The 12,496-nt window shown below is 42.9% G+C and overlaps 1 protein-coding gene across 2 annotated transcripts in view; it reads left to right on the top strand.

The window, feature by feature from the left end:
• Rfx4 (regulatory factor X4) overlaps window positions 1-12,496 on the top strand; it is a 129,692-nt gene that overhangs the window by 4,550 nt on the left and 112,646 nt on the right. The window contains exon 1 of one of the 2 annotated variants that reach the window (XM_090328566.1): window positions 10,103-10,202. The exons of the other annotated variant lie outside the window; for it this stretch is intronic. Coding sequence (XP_090184692.1) covers window positions 10,169-10,202 — 34 coding nt within the window. The 5' untranslated portion in view covers window positions 10,103-10,168. Of the gene's footprint in view, window positions 1-10,102; window positions 10,203-12,496 lie in introns of those variants that run through there. 2 annotated transcript variants of the gene reach the window in all.

Genomic DNA, 12,496 nt, shown 5'->3' on the forward strand with positions numbered 1-12,496 from the left:
TGATTCTGGCTTGACCACTTGCAATGAGACTCCCTCCATTTTTGTTTTTTTTCCTCACTGTCTGGGAGATTAACTCCTCTTTTGCAATTGGCTTTGCTAGAGGATCTAAGGAGCAATGTGTGAGCTGGTTACTGTTATCTGATTTCGTGATTTCCTCAATTCAGTATCACACGGGGGCTGAACTATTTTGAGGAGTTGCTTGGGATTTGAATAGTCAAGATGATTGGCAGACAATTCCAGAGGTCCTTAATTTCCTTTCTCGATGGCAGCTGAGGTGCATTCCTCATCTCCCTGTACTCCAAAAGGATTTATTAAAAGACAGTCTGTTTTATGGGACTTTATTTCATGTAGATGTTTAAATGTAGATTTCAGAAACACTAAACTAGTTTTAGATGTTGAAACTAACCTTCCAGCGTCTTATGTACATTATTCACAACTAAACTCTTAAAAAGATAGCCTCTTCGGCATCATTATAACCAGCTCTACTGGTTAGATGTCTGAGACTCTGTTGCCTCATCCATAAACAAAACTGGGCATAAATATGACTTTGAGCCCATTAAAATTCTATTGCTCACTGACATAACTGTATTTGGAGTGTGTCTTGGATGCATAGTAGGTGAAATCAGCTCATTGCTCTTATAAGATAGACACTGACCCTTCATGCACTCTCTGAGGAGTCCTTATTTCCAACATTTTAAGGTTACAATTCTAAATCATATTGATTGGCACGTGGTTGTCTTGACATCTTTGTCCAAAAAAAAAATCTGAGATGCTGACATCACAGAGCAGAATGCCGGGCAGCCAGAGCTCCACATGCATAGAGTGAGTGTTCAGCCTGCATGTTCTACTGGGCACTCTGGACGCTCTTCAGAGGCTCCTCCAGGATCCCCAAAGCACTGCAGGATAGAAAAGTTTAGAGAAATCACTGTCCGAGATCCTTGCAATTTCATTAAGGTTTGGGGGAGAATGAATGAACTCAATGATTGTCAGGTTAAAATGTTTATTGCACTACTCCCTGCCTCTTGGGGGCACACACTGATGATAATGCACAAGACCACAAGCCCTGCTGTCAAGGCTTCAGGATATATTCGATAAAGGGACACGCACATTGACAGCAATGAGCTGTAAAAGGAAGCCCAGAGGCATGGTTGCTCTTTTATTTTTGAGTACCTGCCATGGGTCAGCCTTCAAACAGGTGTTTAGAGGGTGTGAACTGTGCCTTGTGAGGTCATAACATGAACAATGCAGGGCTAGATGGAAGAGCAGACTGGGAGAAGTCCTTGTTACTCTACTCAGCCCTCTTGGTTTGAACTCTTGTTTAGTGATAGTACAGAAACTCTGTATCAGGATTTGGTTATACATCAGATCTTTCAGTAGATTTGAGGCCCATTTGGTGAAAAGGGTGTAGATGAGGATGGAGAATTTGGAAATATATTCTCCCCTCTGAGGGAGTCGGTTCTGCCTTGATTTCAGATAACAGTAGCAGTAGAATGCCATGTAGTACACCTGTAGACTTTGGGCATAAGAAAAATCTTGATTTCATTTATTAAAACTACATGTTGTCTAGGTGCCTGGCACTCTGCTATGTGCTGGGCTTAACAAAAAAGCTGTCTTTGCTCCTCTAGAACACAAATTTGATACCAAACAGTAAATATAAGAATGGAGAAGCTGGACGTTCGTGTGGCTCACTCCTGTAATCCTAGCTACTCAGGAGGTCAGCAAGTGATGTTAACTACAAAGGAAAAACCCTAGGAAGACTGAGTGGGGATGAGAAGGCTGTTATTTTTGGCATGTGTCTGGCCAAAAGGCTTCATGTGGGGCTGGGAGTTTAGCCTAGTGGTAAAGTGCTTGCCTAGCATGCACAAATACCCACATTCGATTCATTGGTTCAAGTGATAGAGCTCTAGCCTTGAGAAAGTCCAAGGACAGTGCTCAGGCAAGCCTCATATTGGTGAGTCTCAACTTTCCTATTGGATTTCGAGAACCATCTATCAGAGCTATAGTGAGTAAGCAATGCAAAATGCATCATGGAGAACATACACTCAGTAGTCCCAGGTCTTCACTTTGCTAGGTATTTCAGTTTAAATGCATTCTCTACTCAATGTTCACCATACCCCTGTATTAAAAGAACTGTTTACACAGTTTTGCAGTTTACACAGAGCAAGCAACAGGTTAAAGGGCACAGCCAAAGCTAGAAGTTGCCATGTGGAATGCATTTCTGACTCCCTGCACACTGGGTTGGCAAGACCTACAGCAGCTCTCCTTTGTCCACTTCTAGTTTCCCATGGCCAACCACAGTCTGAAAATATTAAATGCAAAATTCCAGAAATTAACAGCTCTTAAGTTTTTAAAAACAAGTTTTATGATATCTTGCAATCTATATTACAATAATGGTTGTTACTCTTCCTGTGCCTAAATCGTCTTTATCATAGTCTGAATGTGTAGGAAAAGATGTAATATGTGTGAATCTTGGTACCCTGTATAGCCTCAGGCATCCTTTAAGGTCTTGGAAAGCATCTTTAGTGGATAAAGGAAGATAACGATATCTAGATTGATGAGACACATCCATAAAACCACCTTTACCGGGTGCCTAATTCTCCTAAGGCAGACCGCGAGGAAGAAACCTAGATTTCCATTTGTATTTTAAAAGCTAATGTTTATTAAATGTTTTCCATATACCAGGCATGTGCAAAGTGCTCCAAATACATCATTAAAAATATGTGCACTATTAATAAACAACCCCATCTTCTGCAATGGAAATCTATGCAACAGGGGCAGGAAGGCAAGTGGGAGAGAAGTGGCAGGTCCAGGGTTTGAGCAGATGCATGGAAGCCCAGCATCTGGCTCTGACACTCGCAAAGTTATCCTTTCCTTTTGTTGTTGTTGTTCCACAAAGAATGTGGTGATAGAAAAAAGTTCAACAAAACACCTAGCATTTCAGCAAAAGTCAGAGACTTGCTATCTTCTCCCTATTTGAAAGTTTTAAAACAGTCCTTTCAATGGTGAGGACAAAAATTTTAAATCCTTGTTGACTAAAATAGCGATGGGATTTAGACAAAGCATTCATACCTTTACTGCAGATGTGCTATGCACTTTTGTCTTTGTGATTCATTTGAAGTTTAGTGAACATGGACTTTGTCTATAAGAATGTCAAGGCTGCACCCTGCTTCCATATCGACACATAGCTCAGGAAAAACACTCTAATCACACAAAAGCCATTGACTATGGTGATGATGCATGTTACCTTTAGGTAATTTAACAAGTAATAAGTTGTTGATGCATCATCATGCACGAATGTGTGTTAAAACAGGACCTCGCCATGTGTAGTATGTCTGAGTGAACAGAATATGAGTTTTGGAGTCCCTACACAGACCAAAGTTTAAATCCCAGCAAAATCATTCTCTAACCTCTCTGTGTCCCAGTTTTTTTCCTGGTGAAGACTTCCCTTTCCTCCTGTGATTATCATTAAAATTTCCATGGGATTGTATACATTATTTCATTTAGTATCTGGCCCTTAGAAATTGTTCAGTAAATGGCACACCTTTTAATCAATCAAAGAATTACTAGCTATCTCACATGTGCCTAATTCTCAGAATTAAGAATTGTGGAAAAATAAGATATTTTTTTAGAATAGTTATTTTTTATAGTGTGTAGGCATGGCTTCACTTTTTGATTTTTGTATTTGTAATGCTGAGGATAAAACCCTGGCCTTGAGAATGCTAGGAAAGTGGGCTCTGTCATCAAGCCATATCCTCAGCTCCATCCTGGTTTTGTTTTTGGTGGTGGTAGTGGTAAATGTGTATTTGTGTGTGTGTGTGTGTGTGTGTGTGTGTGTGTGTGTGTGTGTGTGAGAGAGAGAGAGAGAGAGAGAGAGAGAGAGAGAGAGAGAGACAGAGACAGAGACAGAGAGAGAGACAGAGAGAGAGACAGAGAGACAGAGAGACAGAGAGAGAGACAGAGAGACAGAGAGACAGAGAGAGAGAGAGAGAGGAGAGAGCACGAGCCAGTGAGCCAGTACTGGGGATTGAGCTAAGAGCCCGGGCACTGTCCCTTAGCTTTTTTACTCAAGGCTGGTGCTCTACCACTCGAGCCATATCTCTAATTCTGGCTTTTGTTTTGGAAATTAATTAGAAATAAATAAAAGTCTCACAGTCTTTCCTACTCAGGCTGGCTTCAAATCATAATCCTCAGATCTCAGCCTCCTGAGTAGTTAGGTCTACTCAGTGCCCAGCCACCAGTGTCCAGCTGAACCAGGTTTTGAGCAAGGATGTTTGGGTAATGTAAAGGTTAGTGACTGATGACCTCACCACGTCAGCACCTAATTTTTGAAGGATCCATGCATTTTGTAAAGAAAATTATGTCAATGAGCTTTTGAATTTTGATGCTGCTATGAAATCTTGCAAGTTGCATTAGATTTTAGAAGAAGGAATTTCTTTGAATGTCACAAAATTTCAATTTATAATTTGAAAAGCTGATCACAGGTAGCTTTTTGGTGTTCTCTGCTCTCCTTCTCAGGATGGTTAGCCTAAATGGGGGTTGTTGGTTCCTGTAACATTCTTTGTGTGTTGAGTCTGAATTCCATGAATAATTAAATAGCTTTTGGCAAGTAATAGGACTTTATAAAGCTCAGGCTGGCAGCTGCACTTTAGATTTTGCACTCAAGGCTGGTACTGCATCACTTGAACCATAGCTCCACTTCTGGCTTTTGCTGATTCACTGGAGGTAAGGGTCTCATCGACTTCCTGCCTGCCCTGGCTTTGAACCAGGATTCTGAGATCTCAGCCTCCTGAGTAATTTAGGATTATAGGAATGAGCCATCAGTGCCCAGCTTATTTTATTTTTTTTCAGAATCAAAATATTTTTCATATAAAGTACTATTTAACATCCTGGGAAAAAATGAACAAGCCTGGTTGAGAATTTGCTGGGGTTTGCAAGGAAGAGCTATTCCAGAGGGCTTCAGGTCTTCAGTTAATACATTGAAACTTTGGAGTATTGGAAAAATCTCTATAACACCAAGTAGTTGTTATGAGACGTCTTTGGTCTTGTTATTTTTAATTCGGTAGTCAGAGTTTCTGAGGTTGTTGTGGCTTGTGTAGGGGACCTTTTCAAATAGCCAGGCTTTTTATTCTTTTTTTTTAAATCATGGTAATGTATAGAGGGGTTACAGTTACATTGGCCACATAGTAGGTGCATTACTTCTCACACATTGATACCCCTTCTCATATTTTGTTCCCATTTCCTTCCCCCCAATCCCTCCCAATCATCTTGTTTTGTCCTTTCCCTTTCTTATTTCAAATAAACAAATAAACACATATACAATATACCAGGTAACACAAAGTCAGATACAGTAATAATATGAGATTAACCAAAGGGCAAAAAATAAAAAAGAGAAGAGAAATAACATAGTACATTGAGAACAACAATTGCTCAAGATAAAGTTCTTGTTTCCATATCCTAGATATTCTTTCATTTAGTCTCATCCTATATGACCTTATGTACCTAGGTTTTGAGCTATCAAATAGCCAGGATTTTAAAGGAAAAAAATGACCCACCAGCCTTTCTTCTGAGTCAAGGTTCTGGTTTAAAGTTTGGAAACTTTGCTGTGCTTAGAATCGATGGTTGCTCTGCCTCTCTAGATTCCTCTGTGCTCCCAGACCCAGGGCCTACTACCCCACCAGGTGCAGCCAAGGGCTCAGTGGGTGTTGGGGAGCTGTTCACTGGACCCATGTGCACCCAGCAAGCATGGAGGCCCATTGAGCCCTGAGTGCCCTGGACTATCTGTAGGGCAGAACATCTAAACAGATTCAAGACATGAAGAACCTAAAGCAGGGCTTCCCCAGACTTCTCGCATTCTGTTCCAAGATCTACTGGGGACTGATACAGATTTCTTAAAAATGGAAACATTGATAGTGTATATCTTTATGTCAATACCAGGAGACCATTTCTAAGAAGGAATGAAAGGAAAGGAGGAAGAGTAGAAGGCCTCAGGAAGGAATGGAGGGAGAATGGGAGAATGAGAGCCAAGAAGCCAACTAGACAACTCATTTTGATCATTGACATCAGGGTGCCATTTTCCCAGTTTTTGCCTTTTTTCTTTTCTTTTCTTTCTTTCTTTTTTTTTTTTTTAACAACAGTGAGTCCCTCAGTGAGATTAGGTAGCTACTTAACAAAACAGTTGTTTTGTGCCAATACCCAGGCTGGTGCTGGTACTTGGTCCTCTGTGTTGACTTGGACCTGCTTCTCTGATTTCTCAAGATTCTCCCACCACACACACACACACACACACACACACACACACACACACACACACACACACACTTTATCTGTGCTTAGCACAGTGCATGGATCGTGAGAGTGTCTTGCACATGGTCAGTACGGTAAATGTTTATTTACTATACAACCTTAGCATTGCAAGGGCTGCTGTATCTCTTTGCTTGCATTGGACAAAGTCTAGTTCCCATGCACAAAAGTACTGGGTGATTTCATTCTTTTTGGAACTCCTATTACGTGCCCTGGGCGATGTGAACTGGTGTTCATTCACTCATTTTTCCCTTCCTTTCTGACCTTGCCTGCGTGCTTTAGTTATCTGCCCTTCTGAGCAGGGACTAGTAGGTAAGAAAGGTATAATCGACTCTTAAGGAGCTTATGTTACTTCTCCTAATCCTCATAATAATCTCAGGGATAGTTTGTTTTTCTAAGGGAAGGAAATTGAGGCCCCAAAGGTTAAGTAATTTGCCTAGGGTTGTAGCACTTGCTACAGGAGGATTATAATCTGTGCCTTTCTGGCTCTAAAGGCCATGTTTTGGTCTACAGCACTAAGATCCAAGAAGCAAACAGGAAAACAATAATAAGGTGGGATAAAAAGAAGGATCCTATAGTATGACGCTAAATGAAAGGACCTCTAGGATATAGAAACAAAAGCCATATAATGAATGATTGTTGTCCTTAAGGTACTATGTTATCTCTCATCTCTTTTGCTGTCCCTTGGTTATCTTATATTGTTACAATATATCACTTTGTTATCTGATATATTGGATATACATGTATTTGGTTATTTGAAATTGGATAGGGAAGGGAGGGGTGGGGGTGGGGGGAAGGGAAATGGGGACCAAGACATGAGAAAGGGTATCAATGTATGTGAAGTAATGCACCTTCTATCTGGCGAATATAATGTAACCCTTCTATTAATTACAATAAAAAATATATGGAAAAAAAAGAAAAAAAAGGAAGGATCCTAGGGGAGCGTATGAGATAAGATCATGATAGTGATACCCTTTATACACCTTATTCATTGAATACTAAAACAAACCCTGTTACCCTATGACAAATATTGCTGATATAAACTGAGACTCCAGAAAGATGGGCCCTTTATGTGCCAAGGTCACAGAGTAACTCAAGGTCACAGAATGAGAAATTAGGTATGAACCTGGCAGTTTGGCTTTGCATTGCATAGTCTTACCTACTACCTTGCAACCAAAAAGTTTAAAGAAATAAGCCAGGTGCCATGGTAGCTCATATCTGTAATCCTAGCTACTCAGGAGGCTGAGGTCTGAGTGTCACAGGTTGGACCAGCTGGGGTAGGAAAGCCCATAGGACTCTCATTTCTGATTAACTATTGAAAAGGCTGAAAGTGGAGCTGTGGTTTAAATGGTAGAGAACAAGCCTTGAGCACAAAAGCTCAAGGACAGTGCCTAGGCCCTGAGTTTAAACCCTAGGACAGATAGACATACAAATACACATAAAGTTTATACAGACAAACAAAAAGAAAGAAAGAAACACTTGAAAAAAATGAAACAAAACAAAAAACATGTTACTGTCTTAAAATGCTGGGCAATTAGTATCACAATAATCATCCATGTATCTAGAAATTCTTGGGCACTGAGCAGTGCTGGCTCTGTTCATGTCAGGTCAAATTTAGATGAGGTAGGCTGATTACCATTTATGTTTTATATACAGCGATGCCCCGGTGTAGAGACACTTAGCCTACTTCAGGTCACTTAGCTAGGAGGGAAAGTAGAATTCATCTCCTTCTTTTGGAATTGTTAAATTTATGCCTGGCTTTCTAGAAATGACTCAACGGAAAGATGCCAGGCACCAAGTTATTCATTAAAATATGACTTGAGTGTTCCTGTGTAAGAAGAGAGAACACCCAGTTGGCACTCCCAATGAGACTTGAAAGCTTAGATCTTGATCCGCTGTACAATATTGTTGATGGTCAGAGTCCAGTTAGATTCAAACACTCGCTCAGCAGGCTTCCTGGAACATGGGTGCTCTGATGGTGGCATGGATAAAGGAGACCACGTTCCAGGAAAAGGAGGTGTCACCTCCTTGAGGCTCCTTGAATGAGGAAGAGACACGATGATGTGTCTCATGACTTGGTAGGGGGCACAGGTCAGGTCTCCTTTCTTATCTTTTCTCAGCCAGCCTTTCCTTCCTTCTTTTTTTTTTTTTTTTTTGCCAGTCCTGGGCTTGGGCTCAGAGTCTGAGCACTGTCCCTGGATTTTCTCAAGGCTAGGGCTCTACCACTTGAGCTTCTGGCTTTTTGCTACATATGTGGTACCGAGGAATAGAACCTGGGTCTTCATGCATGCTAGGCAAGCACTCTACCACTAGGCCAAACTCCCGGCCCTTTCCTTCCTTCTTTAACTCATCTATACTACTTCAGGTCTTGAAGTAGGTCCTTAGTGGTCCATGAAGAATCCGTCAGCCCGGAACTTACGTGTATGAACCTGAAAGGAGAATTAGTAACGTTGCTTACTAGAAAAGTGTCCAGGTTTGGATGATAAGCAATTGTTACCTTATCCCTGGGTCTTCTACCCCTCCAAGTCTCTCTAAGGTTTAACAGTTAGGTTATTCTCAGAGCTACTAGCCATTGAAGAAAATCCAGACTCTTTCACCCTGCAGTGAGAACAGCAGTCACGTATGGGCATGCGGGCCTGTCCATGGCATCTTAGCATCACCGGAAGAGTCAGCATACACATTAAGTGAAGCCCTGAGTGAGAGTGTATAGTCGCTTTCAGGGCTGCTTGGCCACCATTGGAATGCACTGTAATTCTCCCTGCCTCAGGGACTTTATAGATGCTGTTCCTTCTATCAGAAACTCAGTTCCTCTGATCCATACCTCTTCCTGCTCCTTACTTGGCTCATATCTTCTTTTTCAATGTCAACTTACTGTTACTTTAAGAAGGTTCCCAGCTCTCCCAGATCAAATCAGCCTTCCCTTTAGCTTCTCCCCAGGGGCAATCTTGGTAATTACCTCTATTTATGTGATTATAACCAAGTCCTGACTCCTTCAGGCAGCAGAAGATGCTGTGTCTGTTGAGGTTTTGTCCCTACTGTGTAGCTAGCACTGGGCTGGGAACACTGAATAAATAACTGACAAGGGACTAGAAGAATGAATAAAGGTACCTTCCCTCGTTAGTCTTCCTGGCTGAGCCAGGGCAATCTGAACGACTTGTTCAATGCCCTAATGGTCTCTTAGTGCTCTTGGAATAACTGAAGTTCTTAAGATAGCCACCGAGTTCCCACATACTTGGGCACTTCCTGACTCCCTGACCTGTTTCCTGTTCCTCTCTGGCTCCTCCATGCCCCACTACTGGTCCCCCATACACTGGCCTCCCCCCATCATGCTGGTTCCTCCCCACTCTCTCCAAGCCCACTCCTGCCTCAGGCCTTTGCATACCAACCACCCTACTTCAGAGAAGTCTTCTGTGTCCCTTTCCCTCCCTCTTGAACCTAACATAACACCACCATCTCTCTCCTGTCTAGATAACACTCATGCTTTCTGAAGCCATCTCACTTATTTCTTCGGTCAATTTCCACCTGAAAATGTCTTCCCTCTCCAAGCAGGGATCTTACTGGTTGGGTTCATCACTAGCTTCTCGAGCCTGGCTAACAGGAGGCACCAAATCAAGGTTTGGTGAGGGAGGCACTAAATAAAAGCAGGGACACAGTGGAGCCAACCCCTGTGGCAGGGCCCCTTCCTGGAACCCAGTGGCACCTGGGGCAGGGCTTTTGATGTTGCCATGGCAACCCTCTGACCTGAGAGGCCTCTGGAGAAGTCCAAGCTGCTGCCTGCCTCCCAGGGCCGGGCCTCCCAGCCTCCCTTGGTCCTGGGTATTTTCACCACCAGGAAGCCCAGGGAAGACTGGAAAAGGGCTGGGAGAGAATGATCAAGAGGAAAGCAGGACATGATATAAGAGGTTACAGGAGGCACAGGCCCCAGGGAGTGGGGGTGGGTGGGGGGGCTGGGAGGGAGTGGCTGGTTCCATTGGTAATGACCCACTGGTCAGCCTCCAGGGGAGGGACTGGGACTGGGACTGGACCTCAGTAGCTACCCATACAGTGTATCAACGCTTCATGTAGTGTTTCTTACAGCTGTTACATTCCTAAAATAGGCCCAGCACAGCACTCTGAAAGACTGTTGATATAAAGAGCATGAAGAATGCCTTCTATTAAAAACCCAGTGACACGTGATGTCAGGTTCTCTTTAGATATCGTATTAAGACCTCCTTGTTCTCAGCAGTTCCTCAGAAATAAGACTCTTCTCCTCTCCCCCCACCTCCCCTCAGTGCTGCAAACCTCAACTCCCTCTGCCTGTGAGGGTGAGGTGGGCAAGGTCTTTGCAAGACTGCTCCTAACCAGCCCCTCCTCCCGGCTTCCCCCACTCCTGGGGTCATGGGTCACATGAACTCTTCACCTTTCCCAGAACCCACTAGGCCTTTCCCAGCACTGGAGATGTGCCTGTGACAGCAGCCATTTTGTTAGGAATGCCCTGCTTTCCTCCTTGGAGTCCTTCAAGGAGCAGAGAAAATGCCACCTGGTCTGTGAAGCAGTGAACTGAGCTGGAGTCATCTTCCCTAATGCCTGGCACTCTCGGTTCTTGGTTTCGAAGGGAAGAAGTGCGCCTTAGGACAGTATGCCAGCTCTACAGTCAGGCAGACGTGTCCTGACTCGGCCACCTCTCTGGCTGAGTAGCTTTGCATGCTTCTCCAAATCTCTGTTTCCTTCAGAAATTGGAGTTACTAAAGTCTTGTTTTGGTTGGTCTGAGTAGAGATGAGGCCTATGGAGCAAAGTGACCAGGATAGGGAGGGCACCTTGTCGCCATGACTGTCCCCTTCCCTCACCAGTGAGTTCCTGGTGGACGGAGGTGTGACCCACAAAGCCAAGCACACTAAGTGCTTTACTTGTGTTCTTTCAGTTATCTTTGGAGAAATCCAGAAAGTTGAGATTTAAGAAGGAGATCAGCATCTTGCTAGTAATTGACCAGGCTGGGGTTGGAACTGGATTTGTTCTAACCCTAAACTCCACATTCTTTCAAGTCTGTCTCTGTCTTCATCTTTTTAAAATTGTGTACTGATTTTATTGCCATTGATTACCCATTATCTGCCACATGGTCCTTAAACAGATCAAAGGTGATGCTGGGACAGGGTCTGGGGGCTTTGCCCTTGTGTTTCTCTTCCTCTGAGTCTTTGAAGGACTTCCTTCTTCACTAGACTCCTTCTACGGAAATCCTTTCTTCTTTGAGGCCTTTCTGGTAGAGGATCTCCTTTTTGCCATGCCTTGCTTTTTCCCTCTTACAATCATGGCTTCCAGCTATGTTCTTGGGGAAAAGATACTGAACAAAGGTGATAAGGTTGTAAAAGCTTATATAAAAGTGCGGGGAAAATAAATGATAGAAAATAAAGAAGGTATCTTTACATGCTATAATTCAGACTCAAAAGAGTTCCACCAAAGGCACTTGATAGTTCTTTGCAAAGTGAATGAATAGACGGATGGTGTAAGAGAGCCCTATGAATGTGTTCTGCAAAACTTTAAAGAATTTTTTAGGTGTTTTAGTTGGTTCTTTTGGCTAGATCAAGTACTTGGTGAAGCACTACTCTGACCTTGGATGACCTTCGGCTTGCCATGTCCCCAATGTGACCACTTCTCCAGGCTCTTTGCTACTGTCAAGGGAACATATTTCCTAAAAACAAATAAACAAACAAACAAAACCCTGAGCCCAGATGTGACTCTCAACCTCATTCTAAACTTGAGAATCTCACTGGAAATCAGTTTCAGTTTCCAAGTCTTGGAAGTTGAGAAGACTAAAAGATTTGCCTCTAAGGAATGTCGTCTGTTAAACTTCTTATGAAGTGAAAGTCTAGAGACATTGTCTACATCCTCCTTCCTGCCCACCACCCCAGGAGAATCAGGTGAAAGGCTGATTCACAGCCCAGGAGCCTACACTCACAGCTGTTGGCAAATCCTTCTGGGCCCTTAGCACAAGTTTAGTTCTTGCTAAAAGGTCAGGTGATTTTTGCAGATGTAGAATGAGGCATTTGAGAACAGGAAATAATCCAAGTGTGAACTGAATACTGCTTCTCCTGGGTCCCGTACAGTCCCCAGAATGTTGCTGTTGCCAATGTCACAGCAACAATCACAGCCAGTCTTACTTTAGAATTTCTGCATCTAACAATATGTATTGTGCACAGTGTCTCTGAGATCAGGTGATGG

This window comes from Megascapheus bottae, chromosome 2 (genome assembly GCF_031878675.1).
Source record: "Megascapheus bottae isolate mThoBot1 chromosome 2, mThoBot2.hap1, whole genome shotgun sequence".
NCBI classification, from domain to species: domain Eukaryota; kingdom Metazoa; phylum Chordata; class Mammalia; order Rodentia; family Geomyidae; genus Megascapheus; species Megascapheus bottae.